Source organism: Pteropus medius, unplaced genomic scaffold, assembly GCF_902729225.1.
Source record: "Pteropus medius unplaced genomic scaffold, Ma_sr-lr_union100, whole genome shotgun sequence".
NCBI lineage: Eukaryota > Metazoa > Chordata > Mammalia > Chiroptera > Pteropodidae > Pteropus > Pteropus medius.
Window position 1 is genome coordinate 4780171 of NW_024341894.1, and position 24911 is coordinate 4805081.

The 24911-nt window shown below is 32.6% G+C and overlaps 1 protein-coding gene across 4 annotated transcripts in view; it reads right to left on the reverse strand.

The window, feature by feature from the left end:
* Window positions 1–24606, reverse strand: part of ZCCHC7 (zinc finger CCHC-type containing 7) — a 193817-nt gene extending 169211 nt beyond the window's left edge. For 2 of the 4 annotated variants that reach the window (XM_039856605.1, XM_039856578.1), the window contains exons 1-2: window positions 24451–24606; window positions 19063–19690 (exon numbers count right to left, since the gene is read on the reverse strand). In XM_039856605.1, coding sequence (XP_039712539.1) covers window positions 19063–19669 — 607 coding nt within the window. In that variant the 5' untranslated portion in view covers window positions 19670–19690; window positions 24451–24606. Of the gene's footprint in view, window positions 1–19062; window positions 19691–21479; window positions 21551–24446 lie in introns of those variants that run through there. The other 2 variants (XM_039856588.1, XM_039856596.1) reach the window with 2 other exon arrangements.
* Window positions 24607–24911: the final 305 nt, after the last annotated feature.

A 24911-nucleotide genomic window follows, 5' to 3' on the forward strand; every position in this document is an offset into this window, starting at 1 on the left:
CATGAGGATTATTTTGTGTGGGGATAAACACTTCAAATAAAGAATTGCTAATGTAGCACTGAGCTACCAGGAAGCCTATCAAGAAACAACCCACAGGAGCTAAATTTATATTCAGAGCTCAAAAAAAGCCCAGCATCACCCTAGAGTCAAAGGGAAAAAAAAAATTCTACAGATTTAACAGATGGAGATCATTTTATAATTTGTATAAAACCTAGGTAGCTAAGACCAAAAAAGTAAAATGAAAGCTAACTTTTCCAATGTTAGCTTTAATGTCAAAAATCCCAAGTAAAATAAAGGATAGAAGGATCATTTTAGATAGAAAAGAGATTTATTCTCACCGAGAAACACACTTGAGGTATTCTAGAAATTTCTTTCTGACTTCAGCTATAAAAAAGTGAAGTAGATAAATAATCATTCCTTATAAATTCCAACGCTACAGTGATCCACAAGAAGGAAAAAAAATCCTTTCAGAAACACTATGTTAAGACATTAAACAGGAAAAATAACTTCTCAAGCCCTGTATACATACGGTAATATTTTAAAAAATCATAAAACAAACCATAGATGTTAAATATTATGCATTAAATATAAGAATTAGTGTCTGTTATTGCTAAGAAAACTAAAGGGGGAAATTGTGGCTGTACGCTTTAAAATAATTTCTTTTATCACCCTGCATTCCACTAAAAAGATCTGTACCCATATGTGATGCAATGCCTTCTAGATGTTATTCCAATGTCTGATGCAAAAATATGCTTTCCTGTTCCTGTACTAAAACATAGCTCTTTCTGGCACACATTTATTATTTGCCTCTTTTGTGATACAATCTGATTGACCTGCAGAATATATCAAGGGCAATTACTGTCACCATACAAAAGAACAATGGGTTAAAACAATATCCTTAGAGCAGAGGCGAAATTACAATTTAAATGAAATTTCAGATTTAATATATCTAAACCGTTTAAGTTAAATGCAAAAAAGAATTATGTGCTTCTAAATATAAACAGTTAGGGTTGATTATGTTTACTGGCCTTCAAAAGATTTAGAATTTTGTTTACATTTCTACATTAGACCCTACAAATTCAACGCTTAAAGAGATCAATGAGAAAGTAAAATGCTCTGTGTACAGGTGTCCCAAAGCTCCATCTATTCCCATTCCCTTCCTCTCCATCCCCCTTCCCCGACCTGATTAAAAACCTAAAAAGAGCCCAACTGAGAATCCCACGGCCACATACTGGGCATCATTGTAGTCCTAGTGATCCTCCTTTCCTCAAGAGCATTCATTCCTAAAACCTTAATGACACTCTGTCACATTCTCCTGAAAAGGAGAGGAAAAACTGCCATTAAAGGCTGTGTTCATTATAATCAGTGACTTCTTAAAAATGTTTGCAGTCAAGCAGTGATGTATCTTTGGGACTTCTTTCAGAGCTTGAGTCTTTTAGCAGCTTCTTAATGTTTCAGGGAATTTCTGTGCGCAGGAAATTTTAAGAATGCTTACAATTGCTCAGGGATTAAAAAAAATAAGAAAGGCAATAACAAAAGAGAACATGGCAATGCTAAATTCACATGTTTCGTGTTTGCTATTTAAAGTATCTGTCAAAGCAACTTAAACATATTTTTATGTAAAGGCAAACTGACACATGAACTATTAAGAACCTCAAACAGTAATAAAATATCCTCCAAGTAGTATATGTTACATGCAAAACAATAATAAAACTCTACAGATGAATCGGAATTATTTATGTATGATGTGAGCAAATAATGTCACCCTAACTTCCTCTCCCTTATCAAAATAGCCTTTTCCCCAGGTAAGAATAATAATTACCCAAAATTTCCCATTTTAAAAGCCTGGATAGATTTCAGAAAAATGTAAGGAACTAATTAAAAGCCATCATCTAATTCTTTGGTCAGTTTTGTTTGGTAGGGGGAGGAGTTATTTTTATCCCTAAAAAATTTTAAGAGGAAAAGAAGGGGGAAAATAATGAGAAATATTCTTTAGTGTTTTTCTCCCAAACTTTCCAATGTCTGGGATATTTGGTACAGATATTCGTAAATTTACCATGTTCAATTTACACAATGTAAAATCTAAATTCCTTTAAAGGCTATGAACTATAAATTAAAGTACTTGTTTATTCCTTATGAGCTTTCCCTCAATTTATGAAACAAAATCCTAGACCATACTCTACAAAATAATCTAGATTTAATTAATTTCAGTGAAATTAAACTGTTTATTGTAATACTATAAGCAGAAAGTAAAATTGGACTCTAAAAGTAATCAATTATACAAAGACTGTACAGTAGCTTATTTAGAACTAGAGTAGAAGGCTTATAACAGAAACCATTTTAACAGGTCTAGTTTGTGTTCAGAATATATTTAGAAATTTTACCCTCCATTTAATAAATTCACAGTTCATTACTGTTTTAAATCACACAAGCTGTGCCCATTCATCAGCACTGCCACAAATTTAAATTCTAAATGGTAGTGACTTAACAAAAAACTCAAAGTATTTTGGGACTTATAGTGAACTCTCAGCTACATTTCTGAAGCAGGCTGCCTTGTCTCCTGAAAAAAATTTAATCCCAAAGGGGATCCCCTTGCTACTCACACACTTCTGGACCATCTACTTCTGCCATCGATTTGAATGTGGTCTAGAGAGCAAAAAATATTATCTGGCCTAAGCTTTTGTTTCTCAAACTTAAGAAATGTATGAACCCCTTTAAAAAAATAAGTTTTCCTGAACATCAAATCGTCCACAGATCTCAAATTGAGAAACAATAACTTAAGAAATGGGTCTCATTTTATAACAAATGTCTTTCAACTGTGAATTATCACTGCAAAGTGTTGTCTTTATAATTGGTATAAGACCCTTTTTAAACATGAAAATAAGAATACAAATATTAACAATTCTTATAGAATTAAAAAACTATTCCCTCAAAATGGACCCTAGGAGTTTGAGGAACCCAATGTAAGAAATACTGCCCTATTCAAAATAGAAATTAGTCTACTGCCCTCCTAATCACATGACATATTCTATCTCCCTTACATACCTCTACCCCTCATGAAAGAAAGCAGCCTTTCCTCTTATGTACCTCAATAGCTTTCTTATACTACTCATCTCTGTCTCTTCTTTTAAACTATAGGATCTTTGAGGTCAGGATCTATGCCAGATTCATCTCTGTATGGATCAGCACACCTTAAATGATGAATCATGATCACTGGTTGGCTGAATGAACAGATATGGAATATATTTCTTTGGCTATTATTTGCTATGTCAGGTTACTCGTGTCTTTGTTCCAAATCAGTACCATATCAAGAGTTTACAGACTTTCAATTCAATTCCTACAACATGCTTATAAGGTTTAAAAAAAAAAAAAGAGGCAAGTCTAGTCTTCTTTTCCTACTCAATAGCAAGGAATAATTACTGATAAACATTATTACCATTAGTGCTTTTATTGAGCATCTTTATAAAACAGAGGCAAAAATTCCTTTATAATCAAACTCTGGTGTGTTACAATATATTAAAAATTAGCTGCTAAGTAGTAATTTTAAAATCTAAATATTTTTAAGTGGTCAAAGTGCCTGGCTGAACCAATAAAATCATAGTATATAAATGACTACTTTGTGGATAAGGATCTATAGTACCTTTCATGCAAAATGAAATACAATTCATCAAACACAATGTTAAAATAAATACTGCTTTCTTTTTCTTTCAAAAGCCACAAAGGTTTGGTCTGCATCACAAAATAAAAAAAAAAAAAATCAATTCTAAGTTACTATATACTCAAATACAGATGGTTCCTTAGAGGCTAATAAAAAGCACTGTATAAGCTATTACTTTTAATCCTAGCATGATTGCCATGCCTTTTACAAAATAAAGTCACTTGCATTTTAAGAAATGTAAAAGTCCAAAAGATTAAAGCTTTGGATATAAAATTCAGCTAGAAGACTCAAAAACTAGATCTCTATTCTATTCACTTTCACTCAACTTCCATTTATCTTCTTGAGATTTAGATATTTTGAGAGTTTTTTCTTGTTTTAATTTTATGAAATAACTAAGATAACATACCATATCTCTACATTCAACAAAGTTAGGCACTTTCAAAAATATGTTTTGTTTTGTTTTGTTTTTACTATATTTGTTAGGCCTCACCTGGTTAGAGAGAAAAACAAAGTATAAAAGTAGTTTTTATGGGACAAAACATTTTTCAATTATATTGCAACATCAATTATCCCTAGACCTCTATTTATCAAGAAAGAATATTCTGTAGTGGTCTTTCAATGAAATTACAAGTTCCCAAACTTCTACTGTTTTTAAAAGAGAATAGTTTGAAAGTGCTTGAGTAGCAATTACAAAGAATGTGGCTGAGCGTTGTTAATGGTGTGATTATTTACTAAATTGATATATACGATTCATTTGCTTACAATAGTCACTATTAAAGATGCTAAAGAAACAGAAGTCCTAATGAATTATCTTAGGATAGCCTGTCCTTCACCTTATACTTCCTATAGTTATTTGAATGTTAATTTCTGGACCAATTCTATTAGACACCTAAACTGAATTCAACTTTAAGAGAGAAGCTACAAATAGTTTATCTTATTAACTACATTTTCTAAATATTAGATCAATCAATACAAGTATTTGTTAATTTTAAATTATTTAAATGACATGACCATCAGAGCACTTAATACTGAGCCTGATATTCAACCTAACATCTATTTCTTACAGCTTCTTATATAGTCAAACACAAAACAATAAAAGGAGAACTAAATTTTTATTTTAAAATCTGTCCTTTTCCATATTACAAGGCCATTATACTGAAGACTTCCTTCTTATTTTCCAAAGATACTGTGGAAATGTTAAGTAGCAAAAATTACATTTACCTATCAAAAGAAATTACTTTCCAATTTGATAACCAACAAACCACAAGAAGAAGTTATTTACTTCCTATTAATTAAAAATCTAGCCACTTAATACAGCTACCTCACATTTTTGTTTTAAAAATGGGGGTGGAGAAAGTAAAGAGCGATTGATCGCTAAACAATTTTAATAAAGCAGGTATAATTTGGTAACATGGTCCTATAGTCATGTGGTAATAAGGTCATAAACAAGGTTTTTCATTTAGAGGATCTAAATCCTTTCCAAATTATAATTAAAAAGAAAAATTTTTAAATAACATACGTCTAGACTTTATAGAAATGTGTTTCTCAGAAAACTGGATAAACAAATACTAAAAAGCAAGGACTATAAATTCACTATGCCTGAAATCAATTTGAGAATAAAATCTTATATGTTAGAATCTATATGCTATCATAATTATTTGGATTATAAAATCTTAAATAACCAACTCCATAATAAAGTAATCTGGGTACCAAAAAACGCTGGCAGTAAGCAGAGGACTTAGTACAGGCATTTTCATTTCAAGGCGAAGGCATGTGAAAATGTGTGTTGCATACTTCAACAATAGGATATAAGACCTACTACTCCAGATAATCACTTACCAACAAAATAATTCTGGGTTATATTCCTTGCTTTCAGTTGGAATCAGCATCTTCAGTCCAATTTACAAGAGCATTTTTTTGACCAAAACTTTACTGAACTAAATCAATGTTTTAAATGAGGAATGTTACTGAAATACTTATTTTAATAAAAATAATTTTAACTCAAGGATTTAAAAAGACTATCAATTAAAAAGTTAGGCATGCTCCTCTTCTCTGAACTCTTACAACTTTGCATTTTTACTTATAACAGCATAAAGAATCAGCTTTCAGGCTGCTTCCCTTTAAATTAAGGCTTGTTTATTATACCTAATAATGATCTTTACTCTAGAATTTTTATGGTCTGTTTCTAATAGCTCGATCTATGTTTCTAATCTAGGAAATGGAAGAGTTTTTTTAACTTTGGAGGTTTTTTTGGTATGTGCACCTCCCAATAGTTACATATACACAGCAAACTGAACATAATTTTTAGAAATATGTATAGGAATTCAAAGCTGACTTCTAAAAATAAAAAAGCATTATTTGATATAATAAAGATAGCTTAAGACTAAAGAAAATACAACAGGAAAAGGAAAATTTTAAACAATTAACTTTAACATATTCTATGCCAATTTTTAATGTGGTCCATTTTTCAAACAAGGTCTACATATCTGCAAAGTTGACTATGTATTAAAATTCCTAATGAATTTAAAAGCACTGCTATAAAACTTTTCTTGTCCTTTCATCCCCTTAACTAATCAAACAATGAAACAAATATTACAAGACCAAGGCTGACAAAAAATCATAATGAACCTCTCAGATGAGAAACTAATTGGTACTAAGTACACAATGGCTTACATTTAATCCTGTTAATAACCACACAAAAAAAGAAATAAAAGACTCACTTTTCAGTCATCTCTCTGGACCACTGGGCTAAAATAACAGCATGACTAAATCTGACATTGACCCCGTGGCCCTGCTAGGAGTTAAAAGAATTCCTTTGAGTCTTCTGAGGCCTGTTTTCAACTGCTCCAGAAGGGGTGGGCTAGTCATACACACTTGTTAGCCTTCTTTACAGTAACAGGTCAAATTAGAAATGGTCATATACACTGTAATATATACTAGCTCTTACTTTAGACTTGAAGTCTGTACAATAACTACACAAAAAAAAAAACAATAAAATAGTAATAGCTGGCTGATAAAATGTCATAGATGGATGAAATGTAATTGAAACAGTAAGACTATTGTACCCAAGCAATAATATATTACTGAAAACAAAAATTTTAAACAAATAATAATATGTCTAAATTAACAAGAAAGACTGAAATTGAGACAAGGCACCTAGATGAATCACTAAACTTTAAAATAGAAATATTCCATATAAAAATTTTTCTAGATGTATCACAAAACAGTTTTCAGTGAGACTATCAAATTAAAATATACCTAATACTTTTGTAAAGTTTTGCAGGCTTTTGTGACATGAACCCATCAATAACATACAATGTCAGAATGATATAAATCTGCCTGAAATTAGTTTTTCTCCTTTTCATCCTTTTGAAAACAGTTTATAACTTCCAACAAAGAAGATGTTAGCATCTCTTACCTTCCTAACTAGTAATTTAAAATAATTATGCATTATTAATTATGGATATAGATTTACTATATTGACAAGATTTCTCTAGTTCTAATATTAGCACCTTAAAATTAAGTATATTTTCTTAAATAAAATAAAATCCTAGGTCTCATTTCTACTTTACAAAGTCTAATCACTGAAAAACTAAATAAACTAACACGAGCATATTTTATACACTGCCTCAAGTTTTTTGCATTTTTAAAAAAAGTACGACTCTAGTTAATTTACAAAAATATTTAAAATTAAAAGATCTAAATTTTCTATATACTGAAAGCCAATAAATATCCTATAACACTAAGAAATAAAATTACTATATATCAAAACAAATTTTAATTTGTGGCTACAGTAAAATATCAAAATGTTACATAACTCAATTTCTGCACTCTTATACACCTTTTGTAATTTTAGCTTATCATATCAATAAAAACAAATACCACAAAGAACTATTAATTACTGAACACAATAACTTAATTGAACATCAGCAATTAGTATCAGGGATTGTTTGGTTAATTTTATAAAGGTTTAAATTAATTTAGGATGAAAGCTAGAGTTAAAATTTTAATACTTACCACAATCAATCTTTGTAAAATATGTCAAAGTTTAAGTGAACTCTGAGGAAAAGGCAGTTCAAGCACTCTGTTTTAAAAATCTATAATGGCATATAAATCTCTACCTGTCAAGTGTCAACATTTTAGGAAGGTTTTCTTTCTCCTCAATTCCTGTTCTGTTCTCACTCCCTATCTGCTCTCATACACAGATTAGTATTTTTCAAGAATACCAACAATCGGCTAGAACATCGTAACATAAAAACACCTCAAACTTATCAAGCAATAAGAGAACTGTAAAATATTTCACACACAACCCTTAATGCAGAGCCTACTTTTCTAAACAGAAAACTCTAAATAGTTTCTATACTACACAATGTAATTTCACCCTCATTGGCTTACCTTCACAGCATTTCTGGACTAAAAATTATCAAGAATAAAAGTATTTCCATTATACTTTAATAGTTACTATACATGTTTAACCATTCAGTTTTAAAAGAATCATCCACCCACTGCCAAAAGAAAAAAGAGAGGGAGGACAAAAAAGAAATCCTATAAAACGAGTTTCAAATAAAGACTGCAAAAGGCATCAAGCAATCATGACCTTTAAAAAAAAAAGTTGTCTGACGGTGTGAAGTTTTTTAATAGCATGAAAGCATTTCACCAGTTTGTTCTTTCTTTAATAAATTTCAGGGTCGCCTCTATAGTGCTTTCTTACTAAAGCCATACACAGCAAAATCTGTGCCATGAGCTTTAAAAATAACATTTTATATGAACATTTGCTAGTAAAATGTGCTAACGAAAGAGTTTTGTGTTACTTTAAAGCTGCATACTTTCATAGTTGGATTATCATTCATATCACAGGTTATATACCCTTATTTGATGTGAATACTAGATACTAGAAATAAATATATTTCAGAGATTATTTGTGTTTCTCAATGATTACATATGAACATCAAATGTAAATATAAAATATCTTTAAATATACTAATAAGAATTAGGGAGAATAATTCAACAAACAGAAAACCTCCATAACTATGATGAGAGTAAAAATTCAAAAGATTATTTTAACTGCCATGGACAAACAACAGCTAATCAAATTATCAGGATATATATTCTTCTTAGTTTGAAACTCACTGATTTTAAGAGAAATTGTTTCTAGAGACATCATTAGATAGAAATCAAAATGTGAACTATAGTAACTAAAAATAACAAAGAAAACAAAAATTCAATAGTGCTATTTGTTTCTTGATAATAACAAATTCTACCAGTTTCATATTCTAGAAGCACTAGAATCCACGAGAAAAAACAATTAGCAGGCAAAAAAGCCAGCTTGCCCTTACTCCGATTCCCAGTGTACTTAACAAACATTCAGAAAGAGAATTTCAGACACCTCACTGCCATGTTATATAATCAACTGAACAAACAAAAAAACCCAAAATTATGCATATCAAAATTAATCCTTTTCATTCTATTTATCAACATTAGAAAGTTCTTTTAGCCTATTAGTTAATAGTATATCACACATCATTTTTCATGGTATATTTGGAAATTACTATAATTTTTTAAATGCTAAGAAATTTTTATTATTTTATACTAACTTAATGAATACAAAATTCAGTTAAATAAATAATGCTATTGTATGATGGCACTCTCACTAAACAAATATAAAATAGAAGTAGTTTCGATCACACTAATATGATATTTTAAAGTCTTCAGATATTAATGAAAAATATTTTGAGATGTTAGGATTAGAGGCCTCTACTTTTCCCTTACAACAGGAACAAATTACTCAATATTTTAGCAATTACTAAATTTGCCATAGCACTTCTCCAAGGACTTAACATAAAACAAAATTCTTCACATTTGAAAAATAAGCATGTTTTGCAGGAATATAAGATCTGGTCAAGTTAAAAATGTATGTCTCCAATAAAATGTATATTCATATGTCTATTTGAATATATACACACCATGGACAACAAAAATTATAAAACAAATCATATCAGATTACAACTGATTTCCTATATCTTTTGACTATACAACAATATTTAAATTAAAAATTTATAACAGTGCTACTTACTGCTAATTAGTATTTACTTAATTCGACTATAACATAATATTTTTATTCCAACAGTAGAGCAACCACGAATAGAAAATTTGGGGATTAATAATTTTCTACCAATTTCATGCATAAAGCTAACATATCTTTTGAGCTTCTCAATGGCTCAAAAGTTAAATTGCTACTGTTATTAAGAAAACAAAACCAAGAACGAAATTAGTTTTCCCTGCTAGTCCCCATGGATCTAAATCCACACAATAATTCTTCCCAATCTGCAAAACAAAACAAAACAACACACAAATAGATGGGCTAAGGAAGAAAGATCAAAACAAAGAAACAAGTCAAAAAAAAAAAAGATCCTCTTTCCCGTTAGCAATCAACAAAATAACAAAAAAGAAAAAGTGGAAAAGTCACCCAGAATATATGACCATGTAAGCATGGGCACTCTTGCAGAAAACCAAGTCTGCAACCCAAAGCCATGGGAAATTTAAATGAGAGCCAACGGCCACAATAGGCAGGGAAATCTGTATAGATAAAAAGAGACTGCTGAGGTTGCAGGTATACTACCAAAGATCTTTTGAGATTTCCAAACAAACCATATTAGTTTTATTAATTAAAAAATAATAATAACTATCCACATCATATCATAAAGAAGATTGTTTTCCTCTTAAAATACGCATATGTATGTGATACATCTAAAGGAAGAAAGGATTCCCGTTGCTTAATACTGAAAATCAACAAATCAGAAATTTGCCTCACAACTCTATCTCCCGCCATATTTAAATAATGTTAAATATTAAAAACTTTAACAAAAGGAAGAAACTCAGAGATAAGACCCTTCCGCTCCAGATGCTAACCTAAGTGATGGCAGGATCACACAGCTGAACACAACTCCTCTGACTAACCCGTAAAGAACTATATAGCAAAGTTAAACTAACCAAAACAACCTAAAAATTAGATGATCCGTGGTACAACCATTACATTTCAGCTGTTAAATCCGGTAATAAAGGATATTTCCCAAACTGGAAGATTTCAACCAGAAGAATAAACAGATTTATACAACAACCAAAACAGTCATGGTGTTAAAAACCAAAACAAATATTCCACAACTTAGGACCTGATGAATTTTTACCAGAATCTCACCTTTCCAAAAACATTTCGGTTGAATATTATAAACCTTTTTAGGGAAGTATTTCATGCACATAAAAATCAATCATACTAAATTAAAATAAGAACAAATTTACAGCAATATTTGTTATATTTATTCTCCCACAAAATTTATATCACTTTTAATGCAAACCAAAATAGTTTGAGTAAATTTGGGTATTGAATGAAAAGCAAAATACTAATCATATGGGAGTGAGGTAATTTTCAAAAACTTGTTAAGACAAAAATGAAATTTTATTGGTAATTAAAATCCTCCTTAAAACTAGAAAGTAATGCTATTTCTAAATAAAACCACTGACAAAAGTAATTTTTGTTTAAATCCAATCATTTAACACTAAAAAAAGACTAGTACAATATAAGGAGTAACTTACAGAATTAATGTAGTTACACACCTTTAAATAAACCTCCTTTCTTCAGTTAAACTTGTCATTCTCTTCTACATCCTGAATTCCTCTCATCTGACTTTTCAAAGCATTTTTCCATTACTTTGTAATCTTATTTTTCAGCTATATCCAGCCTATTTCCTACATTTTTAGAATTTCTCATTAACAACAAATATGGGAAAAGTTTTCTACAAATTGAGGCTTTCTCTTTCTAGAGTAGATAATTCTGTTACAGGCGCTTTTCAGTTACAAACCAAAATCAGATGTGACCTACGCACTTCAAGGAATTGCCAATAAAAACACTTTCGCTCATTAAGTAGCTCTAAACAGCCATTCTTTCATCTTGAGGTAATTATAAATTAACTATATATTTAGGCAAAAGTGGGTAGAAGGAGTACAAATTATTTTCCCATGATAGAATTCTGCTGTCTTTCCTTAAAACGTATTTGCAAAAGATAGGGATAAGAACAGATGGTCTCAAGTCCAAAGTTGACAATTTTTCAAAACTATGAAAAAAAGCTGAATTCTAAGGTAAAAATCTCATAGAAATAAAAGTTACACATTTAGCAGACAAGATCCACTCTGAAATAATGTATTATTATCACATTTCATTTTCACTTGAATCCAACTCTATATCCCAGAAGTACGCCTCTACCCAGAGCTAATGGTATCAGAACAAGATTCAAAAACTATAAAACAAGTCAAATCTATTCCTTTAGATATTCTTAAGCATAATTTAAAAAGAAAATATGACCTTACACACAGTGGATACTCAATTCTTTATTATAAGCAAAATCAATACAATCTGGTAAATAAGTCAAATGCCAAAAACTTAACCACAACAAAATAACTTTAATTGATAACAAAACAAAGATAATGATTGAGAGATTAAAAACTTTTGTCTGCAAAACTTCCATTAAGTCAACACTTTTACTTCATTAAGTGTTACCAACTAGGAGAGTATTAGCAGGAGATCAGTAAACTAGTTGGAAATTAACTATAAATTTAGCAAAGTCTTAAAAACAGGATCTCCTACTTAAAAGACATGAACTATCTGAACGGCCTTTACTCTTAACAAGGAAAAATAAGAGTAAATGTTCTCCATTCTGTACATCTTTGAAAAATGTTTTAGAGTCTAATCATATGCAGTTCTCATCAAATTTACTTTCCAACCATAAAAATTACTGTCTATAAATTATCATGAGACAGGTGATCACTATATGTAATACATCACTTTTATAGCTATAAGAAAATTACATTTAAACACTCTTTACCCATACATCAGATTCAAGTTCCTATGACAAGCAGATAAGAATGAAAATGTTGCCCATCTAATATTATGCTTTTCCATTAAAAAAAAAAGGTAAACTTTAGATGAGTAAATAATATTATAATGGCACCAAACTAAGTCATTAGTTCAATAAATATATATTATGGTATTTTCTTATTAAGTAGTTGCTAGCAAATTTAACATATCTTATACGAAAATCAAATCAGTTTCTAAAAGAAATGTCAATATAAAGTAAAATTTAATCCTTAGGTACTTATCATTGTTAAAAAGAAAAGCTACTATGAATGGATTTAGACTAAAAGTCATAAATCGACTTTGGAAGAATTGCATACCTAACTTGCTGATCGACAGTGAAATCACAGAAATTAGCAACATACAATATCAACATTCCAAAATGTTATTAAAATCCAACCCAAAGCTGCCTTAGCATTTCTGGGACTTCTAATGAGATTTTCAGTCTGCTGAACAATGGCCATAAAAGGCTTTCAAACTTCACTCCATTCACAAGTAAAGTTAAAATTGAACATTTTTATTTCTTCTCTCCCTATGACAACTTCACCATGGAACAGTGAATAACACAGCTCAAGTCATTATGCTAATTAGAAATTAAATAAAAAGATGCCTGTACAATAGTTAAGTGTAAGGTGACATGCTACAACTAGAGACACAGCTCAAAAGCAGCTTTAGGAATTGTGTAGTACAGGCTTACAAAAACTGAAAACATCAGGGAGGGAGCCCTTGATGCTCTCGGTCACTGGAACTCTTGCATGTGGCCATTTTTCAATTATAAGGTAGAAATTAAACTATACATCAATGAGAAGAATGTCAAACAGCAACCCAGTTTTATGACCTATTTGGCCATAAGATCTCTGAAGAAACTATATTTATTGAAATTAAGCTGAATGGTTAGCTGAAGAATGCAGAAAGAGGAGGATGGGAATACAACCTTAAAGATGTGAAGAGTACTGAAAGCAAAGTTTAATTTTTTAATGTTTTCAAACTAATAAAATATGTTCCTTTCCTATGTTAAAAGATAGTAAAGAAGAACACAAGTTATGAGACGCCAAAGTTATAGTTTAAGACATGCTCTACTTTGAACAGCTCTGCATAAAATACACACTTTAAAAAGCTGGTCATGCCTTTTGAAGTACCTAGTCCCCTTGAGAGAATTTTACTATCTGCCACAAAGTTACATAAAATATCCATTTTTTTTTTTAAAGAAAAATCAAAAAGAGATGATATATAAGCAAGAAACAAGTAGAAAACCCAGGAACAAAATAATGACCAAGAAATCTTCCAACAGCATTCTGAACATATACAAAACATAAATGCCCTTTCTCATTTAGGCTGAGTGGTGTCTAAAAAGACATGCTTTATGTTTAATCATACCCAACCACATATTAAACCATTAATTAAACATTAATGGTACCATACAGTGTTAACTTTCTATTAGTTTTCAGCTTCTATTCTTCCCCCTTGCATTTAACCTGAACTTTAAATCCTATCCATTCTTAAGAGTCAGTTCAAAAGGCTACTTTTCAATTTAGTCTTGTACTTTGCTTATCTACAGTAATCTTTTTTAAAAAGTCTATTACTTACATCTGGAAATGATTATATACTGTGCTGGGGCATCTCTTATATTTGTAGAAATATATTTAACTCTGGTATTACATATTTCCATATTGTCATGCATTTTAAGGTTTCTAAAGGCAGGGAATACATAGCAATTCTTGAATCCCAACATCTTAATGGTTTAGTGGTTTGTACATTTGAAGCATCCAACAAGTAATTGTTGGATTCATTTTAAAACTTTAGATTTAGTTTTAATTAGTAGATCACAAAATGTAATCAAATCAAATAAAATTTAGTTAAGGAAACTGCCATACTAGAGACATGCTGTTCAAAAAGTAACTTGGGTTCATAAAAAAAACTTGAGAACTTTTAACTCAAAAAAACCAAGTGGTGTCTAACCAATGTACTGTATACTTGAAACTAATTTAAATAAATAAATTTATTTTTTAAAAAGTGGAAGCTATATGCCTATGCTTCTTGCCACAGTGATCGGGAACCGATCTTATGAGTTTGGGCAAAATACTTCCCTAATACATTAATTTAGTCTATCCATTGTCTCATTTTTGCTTTATAACCTTAATAAAATTTATTATTTTGCCAATAAAGAAATTAAGTCACCCAAAGTCACAGCTAGTCTATTGAGGAGCTGTAACAGACCTAATAACTACCACTAATTGAGACCCTATGTCTGTTACCTCACTCAGAAGTAATTGAGACCTGAGGTAGAAACTGATCCAGGTAGAAGAAAAAAACAACACATGTAAAGACCCAGATCAAATAAAATATAACATATTTGAAAAAAATTTAAAATAGGTAACCCACTCTAAAATTTTAATTAGTTATCAAGCTTTGGTTGAATGCCTAATAAGTGCCATGGATTCAACCATTACCTCTAAATGAGTTCTTCCTTGGAAATTGTATCCAAAACTTTCATATGCATATTTTTTTAGGGGAGAAAGGGTCTTGACACAAAAACAGTTGAAAGACTTACTGCCCTAAATTGTTCAAATCCACTGTGGTTTTACTTTAATCAAGCCATAATTTCATTTTAACTTCATGTAGTACTATATAAAGAACACCACTCTATATACAAAGGAAAAACTTCAATTAAATTCACCTAAGACTTGCTAGGTATCCACTTTGTGTCAGCCAAAAGCTGACAAACAAAAGGAGCAATGTGCCAAATTGTACATACTAAAAGAGCTCTACATTAATGTTAAATTCTATACTGTAACAGTCACATACTAGAAACTAGTATGGCTCTTCAATTTTTAGAAATGCTCTATTCTTCAGTATTTAAAAGGTATTTTCTTTTTAAAATATGAACCTCTTTAATTTTTTGCTAAATCTAAGTCTTTAAAAATTACTAAATGAGAAGAAACATTAAGACCAGGAATAAATATAAAGCATGCTTCTCAAAGTAGAATTAGACTACATTTGTTTAAAATATATTTTAAGACTAAAGTAAATATATGAACCACCAATTATTTTAAATTACTATGCATTCACTTCCAAAAAATATTTGTTACACCCTTGTTTCCAACTCAGATTACTGTACAAGACATAAAAATAGTCCACTGTCCTAGAACTGAAAAATATCTTTTCATACTACTATGGATATGATCTCCAGGATATACTGTAAACAGAAAAAAAACAAGGTAGAGCTAAGTGTGGATATTATGTTACTGTTTATTTTCAGGAAGGAGAGAGAAGGTTAAAGATAAATGTAAAGGCAAACCATTAATTTCCTCTTAATAGTTAACCCATAAGGGTGAAGACTGGATAGAAGGTAGACTTCTCTGAATATATTTTTCCTTGTTTTGTTGATTTGAATGTGGAGCCTGATAAACATTTTACATACTTATAAAACAATTTAAATGTTTAAAAGATAATACTGACAAATAAATATATCAAAAGCAAAATGAAACAAACAAACCTATCTTTGTATCTAGTTGATGGTTTAATCAGAGAGAGAGAAATCTGATTGCTTCTAGATCTAACTACCAATTCACAGAAAACACAAGAGACAGTGGAGTATGTAAACAATACCATAAAATTCAGATTACATAGAGTAGATGCTCAATAAATGTTTTCTCATTTAGCAATTAATGAAAAACAAAGTAATATATATGTCAAGGAATTACTCTAAAATAAGGAAGCCTTATTTAAGAGTTAAAGATCTGTCTTCAAGGAGTATATAGTCTCTTCTCTCATATCCTATTAATATTTTAAATATGCCACAGTTTGGAGAGTTTTGAGGGAAAGTAGAACAGTACACAAAATAGCTAGTGCCACTGTTTAACAATCATTTCAACAGTATATCAGAATTTCCACAAACTTCCACTGACATGAAAAAAATCTTTTCTCTAAAGACTATTACATAAACTGAACCAGACCTATTCCCAAATCTATTTATGAACAATATAATGATTAGATAATGATTAGAGAGTAACAACATACTCAAATAGACATCAATACTGAATATGCTGCTTATTAACTGGAAAGAAATAGGATTATGGCATTAGTAGATCAAGGAAATAAAATAGGGATAGATATTTGAATATCTGTAAGAGTTAAGCAAGTTAATTTGCAGAACTGCAGAATTTGTTTCAATTTGGATGGAACAAAAAAACAAATCCTAGGAGCAAAGAGTAGAGACAAATTTCAATATGGAAAATAGGAACATGCACAGAATGTCTGGAATCAAGAATTATTTGGAATTACTTTGGTCTCATAGCGAACATTTTTACTAATATACACAAACTAAACTTTAAAGGAATACATACCTATAAAGAATCAGTTTCTTTAAAAGCTATAAATGGATGAAAACATACAAGGAATATTTGTGCGAAAAAATCTATTCTAGAAAAACATAAGCCAACATAAGCGACAGCTTTAAAAAACAAATTAGGAGACAAAACTGTAAGAAACAACAAAAAGCCTATCAACAAATCAAAGAGAAATTTGCAACATAACAAGTTATCATAAAAACAGTGCAGTTAAGTGGAAGCCTCCTACATTTCTGGTGGGAATTAATAACGGTGCAGCCACTGTGGAAAATAAGTTTGGCTCTTCCTCAAAAAGTAAAACATAGAAATACCAATAATTACATTCTCAGGTATATGCCCAAAAGAATACCCAAAACCAGGTATTCAAGTAAATACATGCACATGAATGTTCACAGCAGCACTACTCACAAGAGCCAAAAGGTGGAAACAACCCATATGTCCATTAACAGATGAATGGATAAACAAGATGTGGTATATTCATAATATGGAATATTATTCAGCCTTAAAAAGTAATGAAGTACTGATACATGCTACAACTTGCATAAATCTCCAAAACATTATGCAAAGTGAAAGCCAGACACAAAGGTCACATATTGTATGATTCTATTTATATGAAATATTCAGAACAGGTAAAGCATAGAGATGGAAAACAGATTAGTGGTTGCCAAGGTCTAGGGGAGGAAAGAATGAGAGTGACTGTATAATGGGTTCGGGGTTTCCTCTGGATGTGGTGAAAATGTTTTAGAGCTAGACAGATGTATGGTTCTACTAAATGCCATCAAATTGAACATCTTAAAATGGTTAATTTTATGTTAATTTCTCAATAAGAATAAATACAATTATCTCCCCAAAACAATGCAGTTCTTCTCTACCTCTACAAATATTTGATAACATAGCAATTAATGGTGTCTTTACCCTTTTAAAACTAATTCAGACATACACCTGACCCGTTCTTACTCGACTCTCCCTCCAATTCACCAAACAGGTTTAATCTCTCCTTCAAAAGTGTTTCCCTTCTACCTAAAAACATTATTAGATCTCCCTTATTCTGACAAAACTTTACTTGACTTTGCTCTATGTTCTATTATATTTCTTTTCTTCCTTTTGGTGTCAAATTCTCAGGGTTGGCCTACTACACAGCCTGAGGCTGTGTTTCTATAAACCTGTTTCTATAAACAAGATTTTGTTAGAATAACCATCATATTTCTTAGGTATCATGCCCACAATAAGGGCAAAGTTAAGTAGGTAGGAGATCCTGTGACCTGGAAACCTAAAATATTTTCTATCTGAACTCCTTAAAAAAATAAGTTTGTCAACCTCTGGAGCTACAAAGCATGATCTACATTCAATGTCATCATTTCCTCTGATGGTATCATGAAAGGTTTTGGAGCAGCTGTAAAGTACCATGAGTAAAAGGATATTTCAAGACCACTAGTTTAACAACAGTGTGCAGGGAAGATATATAAAAAGATCATTTAGAAAACTATTCCAAAAGACTAGGCATTAGGCGTAAAGGGTGAGAAATGAAAGAGACTTTTTAAAAGAATAAGCATCGATACTAGATGACCACATGTGACAGAGAGGACAAAGCTAATACCAAAATTTCAATCCTCAATGATGTGACTCTCACAATTTGCATTCTCTCCTACAGTCTACTGTGTATTCCTACCTGACTGTAGAGTTCCTAAAAACTTAATGCTAATTCCATGTCCTCTGTGTACCAGACATTCCTCATGCTTCCTACCTGGCTAACTCCTAGGTAAGCAAATCACATAGAAAGAGGCAGTTCCAACAGAATTGGCTGAATGAGAGCACAGGACCAATGTCAGAGGTAGATGGAGTACTCACCTGTGGTACCAAGCAGAGAGAGAGGGGAACTAAGATTTCAGGTCCAGAACTGGCTTTAGCCAAACAGCAAGAAGCAGCTATGAAACTGCTTACAGCAAAAGCAGAGTGTCTTTGATATTCTGACATACTCTTTCTGATGTTCACAGACCATTAGAGTAGCAATTGGTAAGTCTCATGAGAAACAAGGCAAAAAAGACCAAAAAGTGAGGAATTAAATGGAGCAGACCCTACTGGTCTTTTGTCTAGGAAAGCAGTCTTCTAAAGATGATACTACTTTTCAAAATGGCCAATATGATACTAACCTTCATTAACAGAGTTATCACATCCCACAAGATTGAGAAGGATATCGTCATCTTTATCATCAACTTCGCATCCCAGCAGCATCCAGCTTTCCACGTTGTCACTTTCTGAAATGGTGCTCTCTTCCTCTTCACTTGAACTGACCTCTATAATCATGACCTCTCGGATAGTACCTGATCTCTCCTCAGGGTTAGGCTTCTCAGTATCCCTCTTGCATATATCATCCAACTCATTAGAATGAAGAGAAGCGGGTGGACTTTGGGTCTTTTCTTTTGGTTGGACTCTAAAATTCTTTCTTTTACATCTATAAATACTATCTTCATCAGACAAAGTTATGACCTCTGATCCATCTGATAGCTGGATCACCTCACTATCTGAAAGGATAATTAAGTTCTTCTGACTTGGTTTACTACTAGATGATTCAGAATTCCCAGAGTTCTTTTCTTCGTGGTCTTCCTCCCTGATGACATTATCAAGATCTTGGGCATAATGGACTTGGCTGTAGAGCTGAAATTCCACCTCACTATCAACACTCAGTTCACTAGATGACTCTTCACGATAAAGGTCATCTTCATATGCTTCTATAGTCTCATAACCACCAAACATCATGGAAAGTCAGTAATCTTGATGCTGTAAAAGAGAAGGTCATATAAGGAATGTATTTTAAATGCTCAGATCATACCTGAGTACATAATGACATCATCTCTTAGAACTTTTATATAGAGGCTATCACTTTTCTCAATGACATATTAAAATATCTTTTTCTTAGAGCACTTTTTCAAGGATTTCTAAATCTTATTATGACCAACTCTAATAATGCCTACCTCTCTCAAATGAAAATGACCACCAACAAATTGAGTTACAGTTATGAATGGAAATGTCACATTTTGCAGGTATGCTGGAAAGGAAAAAATAGGTTGAGATCCACTGCCTCAGACACCAAATACTTTTTCTCTAACATGTTAAAAATCGCAAAAATATTTTAGGTAATTCTCACTATTTGTTCCATTCTTCATCTTCTCCCTTGTTCTGAATCTCACTTTTTCAGATATACATTCTCATACAGGAATATTATTTCAGCTATGACTAAAATCTACAAGTAATAATTAAATTTTACTATTTTTATGTAGATTTTTATTCTCAATGTAAAAATTAATCTCATAGCTTTCTGATCACTGACCAAAAAAATACAGAAAAATATCTAATAAACCTGGTTTACTTCTGTGCGAGCTATAGAGATGTATATGAAATACAAACTTACTAAATTTGAGGCAAAACTCTTAGCTCTGGGAGAACTTTACTTTCTTACAGTGAGCATATTAAATCTTGCTCATCCTTCAACTCAGCTTAAACATCACTTCCTCAGGGAAGCTTTCTTTGAGCCACTAGACGAAATTAAGTGTCTCCCTTTATAGGCTTCCATAGGACTTTATGTTTCAAAACACTCACCACTGTATTTCTAATTACTAATTCAAAGTAAATCTCCCACAAACACAGATCACATACCCCAAGAGGGCAGGGAACTACACATACTTAGTAAACAATGGATCCCCAAAGCCAAGCTGAGTAACTGGTATTTAGCAGGAACTCTACAAATGTCTGCTGAATTAATGAATAATAAATTCATTTGTTCTTCAGCCCTGATAAATCTAATATGTGCCTAAAATCTAGAAATTATGATGGGATGAATTTCACACTTGTCTCCAACTATTCCAACTATTCTCATATCAACCAAAAATCTATACAGTAGATGTTTCAATTAAGTACTGATGGAATATTGATCAAAATGAGAGCTCTGGAAAAATAACTCATGTTTGTTCAAAAATCAGAGACAACCTAGAGAACAATAACAATGACAATTTATTCTTTCTATTCCCCTTTTAGCTATACAGATACAATTTGCAAAGACTGGCCATTTTCTCAGTTTACCAATTCTCTACCCAAAACGTCAGGGTGTTCTGATGGTAGTTTTGGTGACAAAACTAGCTGATTCCAAGAACCAAATAAAAAAAGAGCCAAAAACGAAATTATTGGAATGGAAATTTTTTACGGAAATTAAAAACTTTTGTGAGACACCTTAAACTTACACAATGTTATATGTCAATTATACCTCAATAAAGATAGATTTTTAAAAAAAGATGATCAAGTTCTGAGTTAACAATACTGTATTGTAACTTGAAATCTTCTAAGAGTAGATCTTAAATATTCTCAATAAAAAAAGGAAATGTGTGAGGTTATGGATGTGTCTAATCTTTTTATAATAACCATGTATATGTATGTCAGATCATGCTGTACACATTAAACTTACATAATGTTATTCGTCAATTATGTCTCAATAAAGATGGGGGGTCAGAAACAAACTTTTAATGCCTTTTTCCTTCTAAAAGATATGTTTTTTTAAAGGTATGGTTTTTTTTACCTGTTCCCTTCTTGTACTGTCCTTCAGGTTGCTATGCTGTTGTCACAGAAGTTGAACGTGGCTGTCTGAATAATAAATAATGCTCATAGCATTTATCAGTTTATATTGAAATGTTAGCCTCAGAGGAATTCAAATAAAAGATGAACCCTTTCCTTTTTATTTAATAGGTAAATTAATTCTAAAAGAAGTCAAAGGAATTATGCTCCCTTCAAAATCCTCACTGGATCCATCCTGAGGATCCAGTGTGGACTTAAGATAAAACATAATTCCGGTGCAGCACAGAAAAAAATTAAAGAGCTAAATTACAGAGTTACAAATTTGTACTACTCTTGGAGCCGTCCCAAAGGAAAGGGATTAAGAATAGAGCCATAGGCACACCTGTGAATGTATGCCAAAAATAAACTACAGAAATATAATAAAAACTGACTTCCTTGGGTCTAAGGGTTTATCTCTTTCCTTGAAATGTAGAAAAAGAAATTTAACAATTTAGCCCCTATGGCCTTTAAGAGGATTTTGTATCTTCTGTACTTGAAAATTGTGCTCAGCATAACTTGCTCTTCTATTTATGTAGCTTATGCATGCCAGGGTTAACGTTTGCCTGAGGCTGTTTTGGTTTATGTTACTACTTTAATTACATTCAAATGCATTTAATTTACTTTTTTTTTAAAGTGTATACTCAGAGGATAAATATGAAATATATGCATATATATATCTTGATTCAGACAGCTTTTTCAGCTTTCTGATCAATGTACATGATTCTCAAGCATACTTAAGTAGATAAGGTCCCTATGAGAATCACAAAATTTTAAATCTGGAAGAGACCTTTCAGATTATTTCATACAACATCCTCAATTTACATATAACAAAACTGAGGTCCAGAGAGATAGCCTATCCAAGGTTTTGTAGCTGGCTAAGAACAGAGCTAGGACTGATTCTTATTTCCCTCCCAGCCAAGTGTTCACTATTTTTTTTTTTAATTTTTAAAATAATTTTAAATAAATATTTTGTTTTCAAAGAAACCTTCCTTCAAAGCTATATTTGCATTGGTTCTAACAACTAAATTTACCTCACGAATATCCATTTTACTTTCCAGTGAAGTACAAAAACTACCAAAGAGGCCTTTTAATTGGAAGGAAAAGCATACATTTGAGTTTGTCAGTTCACCATTCAGGAGCCTCCTAAATTGGTACTCAAAGATTATAGCAATCTCATGACCAAAAAAGATTTAGGTTCCTATGTTAAAAAAAATAAAATATTAGTTTGGGAATGAAATTTATCTAAAGAATTAAAATGACTTAACAAATATAAAACAGCTATAAAGAATAACTGCAAAGGCTCTCACTATTCAAAAGTTGGAGGAGTATTCATTCACTTAATTTTTAAAGTAGACAACTGAGGCTTATTTAAGCTTTCAGACTTTACTACACAAGCTTTAAAGCCAATACTTCTGCTCTAACAGTCTACCATTTGGTCATTCTGGACCTTTTGCTCTTATTTCCTTTCAAAGAACTTTTAGCCTAGATGTTTCTTCTTGATAACATAGGTATCTGTCTCAAGAAGATTTAAATCAAATTCGCAGTTTGATATTAAACCCAGTTTTCATTGGAAAGTGACTAATATAAAGTTTATTTTCAACTTAAAATCTGACTTACTCTTAGTGAACTATCCTGACAGCGACAGATATAAAAAAATCTATTAAGATGACTCTAGCGTTAAAATTTGTCCATTCTTCAAGTGTGACTTTCACCTTGAAGCAAATCTGACTGGGTTAGAGAATCCAAACGTGTGAAACAATGGTCCCAAAAATGAGAAAGAATACAAGATGTGGGTGGGAGAAAATTAGGCTGAATTTATTCAGAGAAGTCCAGCTGTTCTTGGGATGCATAATGTCTTTTTATGACAACAAATCCTATCACAAAACACTTCTTTCACCTTTCCCTTTTTCCTTTTGCTACCAGTGTGTTATCTTTGTAACTATCTTACAATCTTCACTTCCACTTCCTCAGTTCATTCCCCACCCTCTGATTCTCTTGAAAATGGCAATACTGAACTGTCCCCGAAAGCATAATGCTGTGTGAAATACACACACTGGCCACTTCAAAGTCTTCGGATGTGACAGCCTAAGTATTCAAAACACAAAGTCGAGCTTTGAAAGGGACCTGGAAAGTCACTAAATCAAACGCTCTCATTTATATATAGAAAAATCGCGTCTGAGAAGTTTATTATTCGAGCCTTAAAAAAGCCCCTCCTAATTCAATTCTATAATCTGAAATAAAGGTAAATTCTGCCTAAAGATGAGACCCCCTAGAGTCACCACCTAATCAGCCGCGACTAGACCTCAGGCCTGCTGACTCTCAGCCAATTTTCCGACTTCACCAGCAGCTCTTCCTTCAAGTTGAAGTTAACTGCAGGCTCATGCGATGGGAGGAATAAAGGGAATCAGAGAACATAGTCCAAATCTCCGTGTTTTACATAGGGGAAAGGGCACATCTCCCGAAAATTTTCCGGCCCTACAGCTGCCAACTGCTGCTTCTAACAGAGGCTGGTGTTGGCCCAGGACTGTTCGAGCCTCACAGAGGCCAGGACCTCTCTCGGTGCGGCGGTACCTCTGCGTTTAACTGACTAACCGGCTTCCCTAAAAGGTAGAAGAATCCTACAGGTAATGGAGGAGACATAGGCAGAACCCCCGTCCCCACCGAGGCCATAGGAGCCCAGCTCTTTTCGAATCACGACCTCAGGCTTTGGCCCGGCAGGGAGAAGCAGACACCCCAGCCAGTCACCCGAGCCGCCTGGGGCAGAGCACCACTGAGGGGCCACAAGCCGCGCCCCGCCATGAGTAGGGGACAGATGGGGGAACGCGGAGGCCGGCGAGGGAACACGCGCTAGTTCCACAACCCGGCGGGCGAGACGGAGGGCGGGCAGGGGGTCCCCCGGCCACAGGCTGCTCGGGGTCCGTCACACACATACTCACTGCCGCGGCTGTGACCAGGAAGCACCAACCAGGAACCAAAACGCGTACGGGGACGGGGAGGGGCGAGGACAAATGAGGTAAGGAAACGCGTCCGCGCGGAGGAGGGAAGATACTTCCGGGGAAAACATAGCTCCCGGGAGTCGTCTTCCGTCCCAGCCCACCCTGCGGGTCCTGTGCGCGCATGCGTAACAGCTGTTAACCCTTTCCTTCCCTGCTATAATCTTTTGGTTTGCCTTCTTTGCTTTTTGCCTTTCCCTTCACTGCTTCTCTCAAAGATACCAGACTACATCTATAACATGGGACACTTTTTTTTTGAATGGCTCGAAGAGACGAGATGCTAATTCCAGGCAAAACAGGGGGAGCACGCATCCTTCTGTACCCTCGAGAAAAACTATATCTCCCATGATCCCCCCAGGCCGGTTTCAGGATGGGTTCCGCCTCCTCCTCTTCTAGACCTCGTG